The following is an 18,769-nucleotide window of genomic DNA, read 5'->3' as shown; positions in this document are numbered from 1 at the left end:
CCCTAACTAGTAACAAGGGAAAACCCTACTGCAAATATTTCCAAGAGTACTTAAACACATTAGAAAAGACTTACCTCAAAATGAAATACATGATACACCTACAAAGCAACATGAAGATGAATTAAATCCTAAGACAATAACTCTGTATCCTCTCCTACCAGCCCATCCCAGCCCCCAAAGCTGACAGGCCACTTAAAACACAACATTGCCAAAAAATCAGAACACACAACTCTTTCCCAAGTGAAGTGTTCTACCAGCTGAAACAACTATTTACAGCAGATAGGTGGAGGGAAGGGGCAGAAGTAACTAAATGAGATATACACACCATACTGTTGGCCTCTTCTGAAATACCTTTTTGCCAGCAAAGTGCTGGGAATTCTTGATACTCGATAGTCAATATTTGGCTAGCCTAATATGTTTCTAGAAACTCTTCTATATACAAACCTCTGTTTATCATTCTCTAGTACACTATTGTCATATATATTACTTCCCAGTGATGATAAAAACTCAGGGCATCTTATAAAGTTGCTGAAATCTGAGCCCCTGCTTGTTTTTTCTAGTCTTGGACAAACATAACTTTAGAGTGAGCAGAGCATAGGCATAAAGAAAGAGGAGCTTGCATTTTCATCTTCTTTTCATCTCGGTCATTCAGTCAGCCATTCAGAACCCTATTCAACAGAGCTTTTCATTATGCAAAAAAATGCTAATCCTTTTCCGATGCTTTCACACTTGTATAAACCCCCATTCCTTCAACTGAAAAGCAATTATATCAGTTTACCTTTCTGTCAAAAACAGGATTAATATTCCAATAACAGAATTTCCTTTCTTTTCCTATCTTTTTGCTTTAGGAAACTAGAGATTATTAGTAGAGGCATTCTTAGAGTAAGAATACATTATTTTAAATATGATTATGTGAACCAATGAGCGGGAAAAGGGGAAGAATCACAAGAAGAAAAAGTCCTTCAGTTACTGCAGAAACTTTTCTGTGACAGAACTGACCTTCCCATTGCAGATGCCCAAAGACACGGAGACTCACTCTGGTCTATTAATCAGAAACAAATTATGAAAGAATGTAGCTGGACTGGTTGACACTAGCCTGTCTTGGGAGACTCAGTCACAGCCTAGTAACAATGTCCTCTTCATGGGTAATGAACAGCCATGACAAATGGGGCAGAGAAACTATTTATTTGCATATGCAAATTCTCACACAAGGGAAACATGTACAAACAAGTGTCATTGTAAGGTGGATTAGGCAAACAACGCTTTCTTTTTAGGACATTCTGCAGCCCAGAACATTAGTCAGCACAATTAAACCAGTCTCCATGGAGACTAATGAAATTTCACCATGGTATGAGTTAAATTAGATAGCTAGTTATGTGTTTCCACAATCCAACTTGAAATCCATTATTGTTTCAGAACAATACAGCAATTGTGCCTAGCTGATCTTTGCCAGCTCAACAAGCTTCTAAGTTGACAATTTGCATATGTTAATATAATTAAGCACTAATTACATGAAACTTGTACATATTCACATGCACTTTCCCTGGGCGATTTTCAGTTTGAACCTTGGCCAAGTCTTTAACCCTTAGAAAGGTTTTGGGGGGGGGGGGGAAACACACAACTCTGCCTATGGGTACAGCCCTTAGGCAGACACAGAAAGGCTCCTCATTTATAAACACAAAGCTTAACCTGGCTTCTCATATTTCTAGCAACAATGACAGAAAATATTTTGTGAGTGTGCTAGGGACCAGGGATAAGGGAACAGTGATTGAAGGGTTGGGGGTGAGGAGAGTGGATTCATCTTTAAAGACTCATAACTAGTATCTACTCATAGGTAAGTAATAACACTCATTTCAAGAAAAATGTGAAGGAAGCATTTGCTGTCACTGACATTGTTGAATACTGGGAGATGAAAATGATTTGACAACAGCAAAAATAGCAAGTAGAAAAGGAAAAAGGAGCCAGCAGCACCTAATGAGCTTTACATAAATATATGCAGAGGCAATTAAGCAATGTTAATTACTATGACAGCAGTTAATTGAATATAATTAGATATTTTAAGCCACTGAATAAAGCATAGTTAAGATTAATTTTATTGAGATTAATTGTAAATAAGGATAGATTAACTCTGTGTTTTGACAGGCATAAAAAGTAGTTCTGCAAATGAAGCAGGAGCGTGGCCACCAGTCCAAAAATCATATATTATTTTAATGTCACACCTCAGAATCATCTCCTCAATAAACATGACTTTTCAAACCCAAACAGACAGGAATCTTGAAGAAAAACAAACAGCTTGCAGAGATTAAAGAGCCTTTTGTCCTTTTTCATGTGCATTTCTTTTAACAGACTAAATTAAGCGAGTCTGGTGTACGTGTTTTAGGAAGGAACATTTCACACTGAATGGAAAAAATGTTCTATCACATATGAAATTCTTGCAGCTGTGCGGAACTTGGTCCAGATGGTTTTAGACTATAAAACACCACCAAATGATAGACAGTAGGCCTTCCCAAGATTATGTGATAAAGTCACAATCTTTTATTCTGACCTCCCAAATTTCTGCTTTGTATTATTTCTCATCAAATCACATATTTTCTTTTACAGTAGTGCTTCTCCAAGAGGGTTAAAAGAAACATCAAGCCTACTAAGTGTTAGGAACTAATATTAAGTGAATGGAAGAAGGCCTCTTTCAACAGATAGCAGCTAAATCTCTCAGTCCCAAAATGCAATGATAGCCACGACAACGATGCAGATGACAATACTTGGTTATTACTCTCACAACAATGGTTTCTAGAAATATTTCTTAGGGGAAAATTGCTAGATGAAAATCCCTCCCAAAGACCTTCACAACCAAGCTAATCCATGTACACTCTTTAAGAAAATTAACACAGTCTTCAAGAATGCTGAACAAGTCACTAATAAGAAAGGAACTTCAATTGATTTTGAAATTAATCAATAGGTGATTAACATAATATTTTTAAAGCAGCAGAATGTATGTGTGCATATACACATATAGTACATAAACATATATATTATATTTCCAATACTTCTTCGCTCTTAATCGAACAAGGACTTTAGGCTATGGAGCCTGCCTCTACATTGCCTAGCAACTTATTTAGGATGCCCTTAGTCTTTATAACAAAATTCCTAAAATGGTCTAGTGAAACAAGACTACGACGACAAGCCATTCTGCAGTGAAAGATTTTAAATCATCCAGCCTCTTCTAATAGACTTGAGACTTATTGAGGTAGAAACCATAAAAAATGAAGAAGGGAAATTTAATCCCTGAAATATTGATTTGCACATTAATATCATATAGGCAGAGGGCAATTTGGCTTCGTGGAAATGACACATTGTCGACCCTTGGTGAAGTCAGAGCCAATCTAACTGCTGAACATGTCTGAATCTCAAGAGTTATTAAGGGCTTCCCTTCTTGCCTTTATGACTTTTCTTCAGCCTACCAATGCAATCTTAAATGTATTATCTTTAAGAAATAATTGTAAAACCTCAGGGGTTTTCCAGTTAATGGAAGGGAGGCCAAACCACATCAGATTCTGAAATGCAACATTAAACCCTTGCAATCAACAAAAGCACCTCAATTCTCATCCATCCAGTGCAGGATCTAATATTGTTATTAGAGATAATCAAATTTCATTGTGTAAATTTAGGCTCATGGTCAGAATGGAAGCAGTAAATTCTGCAATATTAAACAGCGATTTTCTCAGCCTCCTTTATGTTTTCCTTTGCTGGTGCAGCATCTTTTAAAATAATCCAACTAGCTCAAAATTAATGAGCAGATCTGGACTCATCTGCTAAAAACTGCAAAACATTACAATAAGGCTGAATATGTTTCCTTCATTTTTAACTTTAAGTGGCAACTTTCACTTCCTAGACTGAGAGTCCACTCTCCCTGCTTACTCTACAATTGGTGCTATTGCTTTGACTTACACAGCTGGTTTACCTGACCTTTCTTTGTTCCTTAGGTACATTTCACTTTTCAGATTTATGGTATTTCCCCCATATTTCATTGACTCTATCTTCATTGCCATAAAAATGAAAACACTTAAATATGAGTTTACTTTTTAAATCCAAAAGCAACCAGCTACTGAATAAATACACAGTGATACTCTCTTCCCAGTTTATGCCATAAATATTAGAATCTTTTTTTTTTAAACTAACTTGTATAAACCTTATGATCCCCACACTGAAGCCAGGTGCAAGAGGTTAAAACAGCTGGCTAGCCATCTTTTATTTTTGTGTGCCTTCCTGCTGATTGAAACCGCAAACGTTGAAAACTATCAAATATTCCCTTAAGGATTTTTTTTTAAGAAGAGGAAGGAAAAAAGAAAACCTTCCTTTTCTTTAACATGCTCCTCTGTAGAGAAGAAAAATTCTAAAACACAATCAGTCACAGAGATAGTGAAATAATCCCAATCTCTCCTTTCTGTTGTATTTAAAGCATCCTTTCCAACAACTTCTAGACCCGATTGTTTGTATTATTCAGTTAGAAAAGAGAAAAGAGGTGGGGGGGAGAAAGAAAGAGAGAAAGTCTGAGCTTGCTCTGTCAGTTTTGCCAGTAAATATAAAGTAAAACAAGTGTTGATGGCACCGAGAGTGTTACATACCCGGGCTGTGTTTTTGCATTGCTCTCAATGGAAGCGATCGATGCCCGTGTCACTGTCGCGTCCCAATCGCAGCCAAGTCTCAGCCTTAATCTAAGCAACACCCGAAAAGGCAGCGGCAGCCGCAGCCTCTCCCTGACTCTTCCATCCATCCACCCAACTAAAAATATAATACTACATATGAGCTTTAACCACTCCACGTTTATAGGGATCAAGCCACTGAAAATCCAGGAGAACACAATAAAAAAAAAAAAAAAAAAGCCCTCCTTCTGTCTCTTGTCTCTCTCTCCTCTCTCTCTTCCTCTCTCCCCTCTCTCTGTCTCTCCTTTTGCCATCTACATGATCCTTGATTAAACATGGAACAGAGTTAATAAAAAAAAGGGGGGGGAGGACTCAAGGAGAGGAAATGCAACTGTCAGAAATCGGGACCGCCAGATTTCCTGGTGAACCTGCCTCTGTCTGAGTCAGTGTCAATCCACCATCTTCCGCCAGTGAACTTGTCTTTGGCTTTTTGTTTGGTTTGGGGGGGCTGTTGTTGTTGTGTGTGTGTGCTTTTTTTGGAAGGGGGGGAGGGGAAAGGCGAGGTGGGGGCTGGAGGTGGGGGGGAGTAGGGAGAATATGTGTGTCTGTAAGTGTGTGTTGAGTGTGTGTGTATCTGTGTCTGTGTGTGTGCAGGGGTCGGGGTGTGTGTGTGTGGGGGGGGGGGATCCGTGTTCGAGATCTGAACCTCTGGTACCTACAAGGAGGGTGTCTCACCGAACGGTAGCTAAGACCTCACCACAACCGCGCGGGAGCGAGGAGTCGCGGCCAAAGGCGCCCGCCCGAGCCTCCGCTCTGGGCCGGACCCCAGCCCGAGCGGCCGAAAGAAGCCCCCCGCCCGGATCGCAGGTAACAAAAGAAATACAAACCAGTGCACCGTCCTCGGGGCAGGGGCGGGAGTGGCAGGGGGGAGGGGGACAGGGTGGGGATTCCTCTGGAACTTGGGCATCGGCAGAAAAACTTTATCCAATTCCAGGAGAAATTTTATTATTACTATTTTTCCGATCGAAAAGAGCAGAAAGCCTGGGAGGGAGGGGGGAACGAGATAGAAGTAGAAGGAAGGCGAGACCCGACGCATTCCAGCCCCTCTTTCCTTAGCTGCTCCCCGCCGGAAGGCGCACTTGATGCCCGGAGAGGCGAAGAAGGTGAAGTTCGTTTGTAGACCTGGAACCCCTTTCGGGGGGCGTGAGGGGCGGGGGTACCGGGGAATAAATCAGTTCTCACAACCGGCCACAGCTCTCCCAACCATAAACAGACACAGACACAGACACAGACACACACACACACACACACACACACACACACACACACACACCCTTTGCCCTTTGCCAAAAAAAAAAAAAGAAAACAGATTCTTGACCCCCGGCCTCGGGCAGCTGTCCTCCGCTCTAAGGCACACCCGGCGGCGAAAGCGTCGGGAGAGAGCTGCGGCCGCCTCGCGGGTCCCCGGCCCCGAGGCCCGGCGATCCTGCCTCCTAACGGAACTGCCCGGCGTCTTCCAGCGCCCGGGTCCGCGCCGCCTCGCGCTCAGGCGGCCCGGCGTCTACCTGCAGCCCCGGCACGCGCCCCAGCTCTCGGAACCCCCTGCCCTGGGGCGCACTGAGCACCGGGCCTCCGCGCACCGAGCGCCCTTCGCGGAACTTGAGCCAGGGAACGGTGGATGATGAGAGGAGGAGAAAATCGAGGCTGAACGGGAGGGTAGGGGAACAGCGAGAGATGGGCTCCGAGCCCCCACCGACCACCTTCCAAACTTTCGGAGGAGGGGTGCGAAAGAAGGGGGCATCCCGACCCGGGCGAGGGGTTGCGCCCCCCCCACACCCCCCGCACCCCGCAGGCAGTGTCCGCGCCGCCGCGGAGCTGACAGCTTCCCCGCGCCTCGAGAAAGCCCCGGGCTCGCGGTGGAGACAGAACCCGAAAAGACAGGCAAAAGGAGAGAAAACTGCTCGGCCAAACGTGGATGATCCGCCACTTAATCCAAAAGTTAAATCCCGAAAAACGCATTTCCCCCCCCCCAACCCCGCAAGAAAGTGGAAAATCAGAGCCTTCAGTGCCCCCTCCCTTCCTCCGCGGAGCAAATCCTGGAGCCAAAAAAAGGGGGGGGGGGGAAGAGATAGCAAAGGGGGGCAGAGCGGAAGAGATGGTCGGGCTGAGGGGATGTGAGCGAGAGCGAGCGAGAGCGAGCGAGCCGGGGGCAGAGAGGGAGAGAGGCGGAGAGGGAGAGAGAGGGAGCGAAATATCAAAGATTGTGCAAGATCAGGCTGGAAAGATAATCGATACTCGACCTAAATTTAACACAAACTACTCAATAAAAGTTAAAGAAAAAACTTACTTTCCATTTCCCCTGCAGTTCCTACTCGATCTTCGCCTCTTTTTTGTTTTGCTTTTATTTTACTTACAGCTGATCACATCCAAGTAAAACGAGAGGGTTCATTAAAAAAAAAATAAAATAAAAAAATAATCCTCGAACTTTATTGGGTGAAAATCAAAACGCTGGAGCAGAAAGTGGGGGGCATGGAGCGGTCCTCGGGGATCCGGGAGGAGTTAAAGCATGTGCCGACCGCGGTCTCGCTGTTTGGTTGTGAAGGGGTTGGGAAAAGGAGGAAAGGAAATGAAAATCCGATATGTCTTTATTCTGCTAATTATTATCGTTTTAGCCCTGTTTAAAAAAAATGGCTGATTAAGTTGAGTGCGCATGTCTTTGTGTGTCTATTCCCGATATGCACTCTGGGAATGAGAGAGGAGAGCGAGGGAGAGGGAGAGGGAGCGGGGGGGAGAGAGAGGTGTAATTAGTGAGGTGATCAACATTCCCCAGACTGCAAATGACGCGCAGCCCGGACTCGGAGCAGCCCCAGAGCCTCGCGGCTTCCGAAGCTCGGAGCGCTGTGGCGGGAGCCCGGGACGCGGCGACCACGGAGAGGGCAGGGACTGGGGACCTCTGGGGCTCGTACCCCACGCGCCCCTGTGCGCGCGACTCCCAAACTTCATTAGACACACACACACTCAGGAAGGAGGGGGAGAAAATAAAACACAAATCCCTCCCAAGCCGTGCCCTTTAAACACTCCGAAAATTTTTTTTTTCTCATTTTAATGAGGCAAAGTAATTATTATCGGACCAGAGATGTGTTTACTAGGGAGCTTTAAGCAGCAATAGGAGAGTGAGGGCACTGGAAAGGTTTTCTCTGCTGAGTTACTTCTGCTACGTCCAGGAAACCACTTTAATAGCGAAATGCAGGATCCTGAGCAAATATGCAGATATATGTAAATAAAGGGTGCCTGGCTGTGTGCAAACACCGCTTTGCCTTGCCTATTTCAAAAGGCGGGATTGCACCCAGGATCCCGTAGACACTCAATTTAAACACGTTATCTTTCGCTGGCAACATGCAGGAGAGAAAACCCAGGGCATGGAAGATGGAAGGGGTTAGTTTAGTCAAAGTAAACTTTCAAATGAGGATAAGTGCTGGTTGCAAGGGTGTTCGTGAGGGTCTTGATGCTGGCCTTTATGTAATATTTTTGAATATTTTATCAGAATTGCATAAGTTCAATGTAATAGCTTTAAGAAGACTTAGGAAGAAAACCTTTCATCTTGTGAGTCTGTTGAATTATCTTTCTTGAAGCACATTATGATGAATTTTAAAACCCCACTACAGATCTCATTAGAATGAAATATACTTGGTATTTTCTGGTGCAAAATTTAAGGTGGCTGATTCTCATTTGAAAATCTAATTATCTCTTTCCAATATTACAGATGTGAATATGAGTGACACTTTCATTAAAAGATAATTAACTAAAACTAGGAATAGACATACTTTTAAATACCCCCTACTGAATATGGAATATATATCTCTCTATATATATATCCGTTGCTACTCAAAGATAGCATCTCAATACACCACCATATCACAGGTTACAAGTAGACACCATCTATGCAATATTTCAAAAATAGGGATTCTAGAGAGAAGGAGAGAGTAACAAATCAAACAAGCAAAGAACAGGAAATACTTGCAATGGCCAGCTTCCTGGACAGGTGAGGCATCAGCTCCTTTGGAGCTGACAGGCCTTTGAAGTTCTGGATGGCCAGGATCTGCTACAAAACCTTGTCTTAGGCCTTAAGCACCAAATCTAGGAAATACCAACTGAAAGGTTTATTGCGCAAGCACTAGAAACAACAGAGCCTGCAAACATCATCTTTCTGGGCCCGAAACCTTGTGTTATCAGGGAACATTTGAAAAATCCTAAGACTGATGCAAATGGGATTTAAAAAACCAAACAAAACACCTGGGAGGATAAAAGCACAGGCGTCAAAAGAGCAGACTTAGGCCCAGATCAGGAAAGCTGGTTGCCTACAGCAGCTGGTTAAGGTTACAATGAAAGTGCAGAGGCTTGGAGTGGAGACTAAACCCTAGATATGGTCTTTATTAAGAGAGAAAGAGAGAGAGAGAGAGAAAAAAAAAAAATCTCCCACCTTAGGAATCTAGAGTCGGTACATGTACTAGTGTGTTAGAAACCAGGACTACTAAACGTTAACAGATAGAAAACTATCTACTTCTCCAAAGACTTCCTTCCATTTCAAACTTGTTCCGGAAGAAATCTGCCCAGAGTGGATGGCTTCCTAAAATTTCGGAGTTACTTTGTTTACAGCCCCACCTTTACATGGCAACTCTCTCAGGAGTCTGCTAGTGGGTGTCTGATTGTGCCTCAGTGGGGTTTATCCATGTGCCTTAGGAAATATACATACCCAGGAGAATAAAATTTAAATTCCCTGCAACTTACAAGTGAAGAAGGTGTTTATGTAGCGTTACTGTTTATCGAAAAACACCCCAGAGAGCAAAAATTCTGGCTTTAAAAACTATTTGAGGTGCGTGTATGGGGAAGAGGGTGGGGGATTTTAAAGAGGCTAAGGGGAAATGAAGGCAGGGAAACTTTCAGGTTCAAATCAGGAAAGATCAAGCCCTTCGCGGGAGAGGGTTCCATGTACAAGCTCACTGATGGAAAAACCATTTCCTGAGATTTCAGACGGGTAAATGCCTATGATGAAGGAAACACCTGAGAACAATAAGTCTGTTTCAGGCTCAGGTGAAGAAAGGGGTCTATTTCTGGCATGGAAGAATAGGGAAATGATGATCATTTCGTTTTCAAGTTCTCCTTTATTTCTTTTGCCTCCCCCCCCAACACCATCAATAATATTAATGTCATTAATGTCAAAACACCAAACGTCAAATAAGGAAAACCATTTTTAAAAATTTGGTGGCTATTTTTCTTCTGTGCCCGCATCCCTCCTTCTCTTGAAAAATACAGCTGGTGTGTGTGTGTGTGCGTTGGGGGGGCTGGTTATTGAATTCTAAGTAAGAAAACAAAAGGAAGAAGGATTTGTAAGAGGGGCGCCCACTTTTGCAATCTCTTCTGCTAGCGAGTATTCCCCCTCCTAGTGTGTGTGTGTGTGTGTGTGTGTGTGTGTTTCATTTGAATCATCTCTTCCTGGTCCTCTTTCACCTCTTTCCTAAGAAGACAGGCTGGGGTGAGGGTCGGGGGTTAATGGTCTGAGGGGAAGGGGCAGAGAGGAACTAGCACAGAGTCAAGAGTTTCCTCCAGGGCTCGGCCTTGGAGCGCGCGGAGGGGAGCTGGGAGCCGCGGCCACAGGTCTGCGAGGGGTGGGCCCGGAGGCGCGGAGCGCGGCACCGCGGGCAGGGGCGCGGCAAGGCGGGCGAGCTCGAGCCCAGCCCGCGGGCTGCTCCGGGGCGCGGGCGCGTTCCGCCAGGCTCGACCCGGCTGGGCCGCTGCCCCCGGCGCCCTCGTCCTCGGCCCCTGGCTCCGGGAAACCCAGCTGCTCCGCTCGAGTCCCTGCGGACTCCTGGCCGTCCACCTTTGACCCTGCACCCCCACCCCCACCCCCATCATCCCGCTGTCCCTAAACTCTGCGCGAACCCGCCGCCGTCCTCACAGAACGCTGGGCTACTTTTGATTCCAAAGTGAAACGAGCCGAGGTTTGCCTGCCGCACCCAGAACTTTGCCCAAACCCTCTTCTGCACTTTCCCCAGGGCTGCCCCCGGCGAGCCCAGCCCCCCGCTGAGCACTCGGACACTGACCCCGGGTGCAGAGCTGCGGGAGCACTCAAGGGCTACCAGGTGGTTGGGTGTGGAGTTTTGGCAGCAAGGAGTAATTAACATGGAGACAAAAGGTAATTTCCACTTCTAGACTTTTTCTCGGCGTATTTTATTTCCCAAATCTCTGCGGCGGACACTCTGGGCTTTCCCATAGGCTTGATGAGTCTTTAGCTGTCTATTCCCCACTTCCCCCGCCCTGCTCTGGCCAAGTCTCTAATAAATACCCCACCTCCCTCTCCCTTAAGTCTTCCAGTCCGAGACCAACCCCAGCCCAAGGGGAAAAGGTTCCCAGTCTTTTGACCGCGCTTCCGGGGTCTATAGATGAGCTCAGTTTGAAACGAGGTATTACAAGTGATTTCAGTGTTAGGAACTCTTTATATCACCACAGACACTTTCAGATCCTCAGCCCCCCTCCTCCTTCGCTCTTTTTGTTGGGTCTTCTCCACCCGGGGGCTATTTAACAAAGGCAGTCTGTTAACTAACATTTTTGTTTAACTCAGCAACTTTTTCCAAAACACACTTAAACCTGATACCAATGTCTGTCATTTTGTTTGAGTGAAGAGGTGTGTGTGTGTGTGGTGGGAGGTTATATATGTAACGGGGAGATAGTGAAGTTGACAGTGAATCGGAAAGTGCAAGGTATATTGGGGAAAGTGTCACGAACATATTTCCAGTGGAATAACTGAAGAAATCGTGTGGGAAAGCCACTTCTCATTACCATGAAAAAAAGTATTTTTCCTTGAGAATTCACAAAAAGGAGGAAAGAGATTTAAAATATGAACTAACATCCAGAATGGACACTCTCTTTGATGGTGAGAGTGAACTAGATAAAATGACATTCAAAGAGGAAAGGCATTGTGAGTGTGTGTGTAGTATTTGTGGGCAGTTAAATCCCTCCTTCACTGATTCTCTCCCCTCCCCCAACCTGGTTCTTCTCTATAGCCTCCTTTTTTTTTTTTTTTTAACATAAAAATGACCCCTCCTACTCCTTGGTTCTATCTCTGTATTTCCATATTCCCATATATGTCTCCCTTTCTATACTTGAGTCCAGTTTTTGCTTTAACTTTGAAGTAAATTGGTTTTATCTCCCCACCCCCGGCCCCAAGGTTCTGACCTGGTTTTGTGTGTGTGTGTGTGTGTGTGTGTGCGCGCGTGCACACGTGTATGGGGAGGGGAGGGTGTTGCATTATGTTAGACACAGGTAAGGTAAGGTATGAGGAGGGGAGAGGGGTTATGGAGGGTCTGAGGGAAGAATTAAGCGGGGGGAGAAAGGAAAGAAAAGAGAAAAGTCAGACGCCCTCTGGCCTTCCAGAGGTCAGGGCTCAGACAGTGCTGTGACCTCCTTTCCCTCTAGGCAACCAGCCCAGTGTTTATAAACAAAATCAGACAGGTCTGTTCCCAAACAATAGCACTTCACCAACTTCACAAGCACTTCTATAGCTCTTATGCAAATGAATGAGAACTCCTTATCACCACTGACCCCCACATCCCACACACTTGCACACTCACACCATCCAGGGTCACAAACACACCTTTCTCAAAATACAAGGAGATATTTCCAACAAGAGTAGCCAACGAAATTTTAAGTTCGGTCTGGGGAAGAGCTCTAACAGACAACGATGAAGATGGGAAAAGACAGACAAGCGAGGGAAAAAAAAGAATAACTGTGGTTTCACTGAATAGAAGACACAGTTGTGATCTTTTTAAACCTGAAACATCTATATTTAGTCAGTGAAATGCAGTATAGACAATATATTAACTGCAGCCACCAAACAGAATTATTTTAAAGCAAGACATTACAGTCATCCAAACATCCACATTTCTAAGGCAAAAAAAAGAAAAAGGTCCAGATTTTTATAGCTGAAGAAAAGCCACCACCCACCTCTGTATGAAACATCCCTAAATATTAGACAAAAGCACCATTAAATCCTACAGCAAACAAACAGCCCATCTGATCTAAGTTATAAAACGTATAATTAAATCCATCTTTAATTACAAAAGGCAGCTAGCAAACTAGATGAATCAAAGATTTTGAAACAAATGTTGTTTGTCAAGGTATAGAAATGATAACTTTATATTGTATCAAAATTCCACTTTAGGAATAAACTACGAGAAAGGGAAAAAAAGGTGAAAGCAAAAAAAAAAAAGCATTAAGTGATTTTCCAAGTTTTACTTTAAAATAATTATCAGTAAAAGTCTAACAGAAAAAGGTTAAAGAAAATATACCTCAGAGCAAAAAGATCATCTCCTTTTCTTCTTTGTCTATCAGTCCCCTGTTAAAGCATATGGAAAATGTTTTCAAAATGCCCAGATTTGGCACATTGTCATTGCAAAGAGAGGAGCGCAGTGATGCTGTTAGAGAAAATGGGAAATAAATTCAGGATTGGGTGCTGCCTCCTTCAATGCGGATTTATCTAAGTTTAATTTAATATTCCGCAATCACTGAATGATCGCATATAATTCACCAAGATTTTAAGGGGCTTTATTTAAATACCTTGAACAACAAGAGGTTGGAATTTAAACCATTGCGGCCATTGCTTGTATTTTTTTAAATTTTCCTATTAGAAGAACTTTAAGTGGCAATTTCTGATAATAAAAGAAAAACGATAAAGGTTTGGGTTTTTTAAAGGGTTTGTTAAAGGAGAACATTAGCTTTATTAAAATCATTCTGAACGTAAAATCAAAAAGCACAAAATGGTTGTTTGTAAAACACTAAACCTTTAATCGATTTTATTGGCATTCCGATCGATTAGATAAACGGAAATCTATAGCAAACATCAAAGCATTTAAAACATTTTCTCTATCTCATTTATAAACAAAACTTTTCTTTTCAGCAGAAAAAAATGATTATCAAACGACTAACAGGAAATTCTCCAGATATCAAATTACGATAATAAAATTATTTCCACATGGAAAGGGATAATGACAATGATGATAGTAATTACAATAATGAATAATTCAACAACCCTTTGACATGTATGGAAGAACCTCGAGCAGAAACCACTCTTGGAGGGGGGCTACTCTAAAATAAATACTTTCTTTATTTTAAAAGGAAATATTTTTAAGAGACAGCTCAAGGGGAGTAGTTTAGGTGTGGCTGTCGGACTAGCGTTAATCTCCCTGCAGTTGCAAAGGAATCAATTTCTTTACCGGCGTTTCCCTTCCAAATTGAGTTACTTTTTATTAGCAAAGATTAATATGCAAATGTCAGTGAGCCCTACCAGATCTGGAAACTTGTGTCTGAACCTGTCTTCTACTCATACTAAAACGTGATTCCCAGACTATAGAGGAGGGTAGGGGGCGAGGACTGAATGCCCCAAACCTGAAGGTCGTTACACACATCTGATCCTTTAAGTGAAGGAAAACAGTTCATTTAGAGCTAGGAGAACTGCTGTCCGGAGTAATGCAACCATCAGAGCTTCTGGCATTCTGGCTGCAGCAAGAGGAAGTGTTGCTGTAACGGGTATTATGTTTATTTGTTAAAGAAAATCAATGAAAGTGGCTGTAAAGTAGTTAGTGAGACGTGGGTTTGGGACTCGCGGTGAATCGTGACTCCGGCATGCTGAGCGAGCAGCTCTTCTTGCCAGAGAAGTCCCCGGGTCGCCCCGAGCCGGACGCTGGCGGCGCGGCACCTGGTCCCAGCTCGCGGGTGCTGCCCCGCGGTGCTCGCGTCACCGCCCGAGTCCCTGCAACTCTCTGTCCTTTCTGCCTCAAACCTGGCGATTGCTGCCTCTGGTTGACAGGGCGGGCGGAGGTGGGGGCGGGGGGGGGGGCCTTCCCACGCCTCCCGCCGCTGCACACACCTTTTTCCGCCTGCTCTCTTACTGACTCTAGTAGTGCCTTTACGCTACAGGTCTGAACTTCTGCATTTCTTTTTCCTTCTCCTGGCATCACTCTCTTCTGCATCTCTTCGTCCCTCCGGTGAATCGCCGAATATTTCCTGCCTCCCCCGCCCCTCCCCCGTTTCTCTCTCCTGCTTTTTTAATTTAGCACCCGGGTCTTCTTACCCTCGCACTCCTATCCTCTCCTCCAGACATTCCAGAGAGTTCTCATCACACCAGAATGAACTCTCTTTCTCCTCCTCCTTCTCCCCTAGGGTTGGAGAGCCGCGGGGGGTGGGGGGTGGGGCACGGGGGGGGGGGGGTAGCGGGGAAGATTGCAAGTTCAACTCCCAAGGGTTTTATTCTATTCTTTTAACAGCTTTACTTTCCCTTTTCTTCTTTGCGTAACCTTTACCTACCTCCTAATTTATAACAGAAGCGGGTTCTTTCCCTTTCATTTCCTAGTTTACAGTTCCCGTCTGGGGGTGTGCGTCAAACACACAGCTCTCTGCATCCCACCTCTCACGCCAGCATCGTTCCCGCACCCCCCATCCCCTGGGCTACTATTTTCTTTTACTTGGTTGCCGTCTAATTGCACTTTCTCTTCTCAGGATTAAGTTAGTTATCCTGATTTAAAGTTCTTCGGATAGGACCTCTTTATTTGTCAAATGACTTCATTTCCCAATTGAAGGGTGGGGGTTGAAGGGGGCAGTGTATCACCCACTTAAGTCCTTTTTAACACCCCAGTCCCACCACTACCCGCCCAGGTCATGTCTTGTGTGAATGATAACGAATTCCGGACGATTTTCCCCCTCAACGCTTGCCAATTACTTAGGAGTTATTCCTGAGCGCGTCTCAAACCCCTCACTTGCATCCTCCGGCCTGGAGTGGTCATCCTTCCAACCTTCCCCACGCCCCACCCCCCACCTCCTCTCCTTCCGTCCCCGGCAGCCCTGGCTGCGGGCGGATCGCAGTCTAAAGACCTCGTCCTCTCACTTCTTGTTTCTTGCTGCTGCAGCTGCCGCTGAAATTCGCTGTGGCCGCTGCCTCTTCCCGCTTTAATCCCAGACCTCCAGTCATTGGGCAGCTCCTCAGAGGCAAGAAGTCAACACCATGGCAACCCGACAAGCCTATCAAATCACCGGCTGGTGTGACAGCGGCAACACTGCAGGCAGGAGTGGGTTGGGCAGAAGAGCAGAGTGGCGGCCACGCTCAGGTACGCGGTCTGGGAGTGGACCGCAGCTGTCAGCCTCCAGGGTCTGGCTACACAGATGTGCACCACCCAATTCATACCCCTACCCTGTAGGTCTAGAAGAACAGGAGGGAAAGGAGGGGGCGGGGGGAGGGATGCGGTAAGATTGGAAGAGCTTCGCAAGAGAGTTTCAAGCTAAAAGTAATCAGAGCCCTAGATATTGCAAACTAAAGATGCCTTGTGTCCCAATGTTCCCTGAAACCCAATCACAGTAGCCTCAGAATCAAATTTAAAGGGTTTGCACAAAGGTATGGGATTTTTCTTCACCAGTTCTATCACTTGCTTGGGCAAAATTAATGAAACATTTTGGAGTTCCAAAAGGATAGAGGAAACTGTGACCTTTTTAAACTTTTACTGTCTGTGAAGTGTTGGATTCTGCAAAAACTCAACGTCACTTTCAGCTATGCTGATTGCCTTGGAAATGACCTACACTTCACCTGAAACTGCCCTTTCCTTGTTCTTTCCTAAAATGTGGACTGTGTGTAATGTATGTTCTAGATCTCAGTTCTCTAGAGAAAAAGCAGAGCCTTAACTAGGAAATTTGAGCGTTTCTCTTGGGCCTACCTAGCCTTTGTAATTTCCTCATTTTCCTTAAGACACTCCCAAGTAGGCAGACAGAATAAGATGGGACTTTTGCTAATATTTTAGAACAACTTGTTAATTAACATGAGATAGATTGAAAATACATTTTTCTTTTTTTGATTTTAAAAGCACAGAGTGTTCTTGAGAAACACAGCATACTTTTTTTTCCATTATAATTCCACTGTGAAACCTTTAACAAATATTTGTATGGTATGTTATCATTACCCATATAAGCCCCTCTATCACTGATCTCATCATTGATTTCAAAGTTTCAGAACACACCTTTGTTGAAGTTGGATAGGACAGAAAGAGAAATCCATTTCATAATGAAGTTCCTATGCAATATTGAGGAAATCTTGTATGAATTCTAAAATCTACCCTTAAGTCCACCTCACATAAACACAATTCATTAAACAAACAGTTTTCATATTGATCTAACATCTAAACTTTTTTAGGCTCTAAAGTATGTAAGTATTTAAATTATCCTTGGCATGCATAAAATCCTAGAGGACTGGAAAGGTTTCTTAAAACAGCAATTGTAATATTAAGCAAAGTAGGACAGAGCCAATTTTTGTGGCTCTAGAGAGAAATTCAATGAAATCTTGAACTTCATTTCCTTACTTTCTCTATATTTCGTTGTTGATGGATCCTAATATTAAAACAGTACATTTTCAGCTTATAATTTATTACAGACTCAAAATGGGTATAATAACTGACATTGGAGAAGCAGGTCATGATATGCTAGAGAAAACTTTTGGACATAATATGATTTCCCCTGCAGTGAAACTCTAATGGCATTCTGGTAACATTTTCTTATTCTATGCCACTCTGCAGAGTTGTTCAAAGAAGAACCATCAAGCACACAGAACTGAAATTTGGTTATAGTTTAAATAGTTAATTCAGTGCCAGGTTATTGATATCCTTTAATATTTTTGCAGTTCACATTGCATTTGAGAGGTACTGAGTGTTTACAGTGGGAAATGTATGAAGAAACATAATTCCATTATTTTAAATGAAAATGTATATATTTAATCTGTTATCTTCCAGGAACAAACTTGTAAATTTAAAATGTTCTCAAAGAGAAGTTCAATGAAATGTGCAAAAACCTTCCAGTACATTTTTAGCTTCAGTATGAATAAATGGGTACAGAAAATATAACATTTAAAATTTTGTTATTTCACTTAATGAAATAGCATACTTAGTGGACAACTTTATTTATTTATTTTTTCAGCAACTTTAAATACCTTAGGTTCTATAAGACTATTTGTATTTGAACATGTGTAAACTAGTCAAAGACATGGACAGATACTGTCATTCACATGTTTATTTGTAATATTTCTAATTTAAAAAATTAAAATAAGGTGAAGTTCATAAATTAATACATTACATTTAAATGAAAACAAATATCTAAATATTCTGTTAGTTCCTTTGCATTTCCTAGAAAAGGTAATTTTTTTCTTTATTATTTTTTCCTCTGCCATGTATAAATTATTTACAATTAAACAATTTTTTGCATATACTATAGAGATATTTATTTTGTCATCATAAAGGAGTGTAGTGTCTACCCTCAAACATACCCTCAGACTATACAGTATATGACCATCTGTTTAAATATAGATTTATGTACATGCTACACACATGTTGCTAGTCAGCTCTATATTCAAATCTTTACAATTAAAACTATTTTCTGTACATTTAGTGTTTTCACTGTGGATGCTGTTGGAAAGGGAGAATTTGTCTTTTTAGCTAATGAATAAAATGGTGGCATTAAATGTAGTTTAAGTGCTAAATTAAAAAAAAAAAATCAATGCAAGACTGCCTTGCTCGTTTTCAGCAAAATGGATACCATCTCCATAGAGTTCATTCTTGACCTTACCTGAGTAAGTACTTTAACTTAAACTATGAGATATACCTAGAGGGGTAAAACATTGAGCTTAATAGGAAGACAGTTAATAACCTTTTTTCATCCTCATGCACTATCAATCATGGCTGTCACCAGTATGCTGAATCAAAGCAAAAGTGTTCTTCACAGATGACTGATTAGAAACGCAAAATCACAAGATCCATCTTCATGGTCACTTTTATTATAGTCATTTTTAAACTGACAGCAACCTGCTCAGTTTCAGCACACTGGGCATCACAAATAGTGTCACTCAGTGCAGCTAAGCATGAGAAGAGGTTGGTTGGATTATACTTAAAAATAATTAGGCCCTCAACCTTTTGTGGAGCCAAGAAAAAGGTTTTTCTCCCTCCATTCCCTTATATTCTTCCCCAACTCCATAACTTGCTTTGATTCCACTGTATCATGAGTTTAATCATCTTGAAAGGAGGTGATTGGGGTATATATAGTTTTAT

At 43.0% G+C, this 18,769-nt stretch overlaps 2 protein-coding genes across 5 annotated transcripts in view; one reads left to right on the top strand and one right to left on the bottom strand.

The window, feature by feature from the left end:
- ZFHX4 (zinc finger homeobox 4) overlaps positions 1–7,362 on the bottom strand; it is a 212,794-nt gene extending 205,432 nt beyond the window's left edge. For all 4 annotated transcript variants that reach the window (XM_069601055.1, XM_069601057.1, XM_069601058.1 and 1 more), the window contains exon 1: positions 6,988–7,362. The gene's annotated coding sequence lies outside the window, so the exon portion shown is untranslated. The remainder of the gene's footprint in view (positions 1–6,987) is intronic.
- The window catches only part of LOC138445864 (uncharacterized), a 57,055-nt gene that overhangs the window by 11,285 nt on the left and 27,001 nt on the right, over positions 1–18,769 (top strand). Inside the window, exons 3-4 of the mRNA XM_069600345.1 lie at positions 5,295–5,507; positions 15,599–15,796. Coding sequence (XP_069456446.1) covers positions 5,295–5,507; positions 15,599–15,796 — 411 coding nt within the window. The remainder of the gene's footprint in view (positions 1–5,294; positions 5,508–15,598; positions 15,797–18,769) is intronic.

Source organism: Ovis canadensis, chromosome 9 (assembly GCF_042477335.2).
Source record: "Ovis canadensis isolate MfBH-ARS-UI-01 breed Bighorn chromosome 9, ARS-UI_OviCan_v2, whole genome shotgun sequence".
Taxonomy (NCBI): domain Eukaryota; kingdom Metazoa; phylum Chordata; class Mammalia; order Artiodactyla; family Bovidae; genus Ovis; species Ovis canadensis.
The sequence above is the reverse complement of the archived record's forward strand: the minus strand, read 5'-3'. Positions and strand labels throughout refer to the sequence as shown.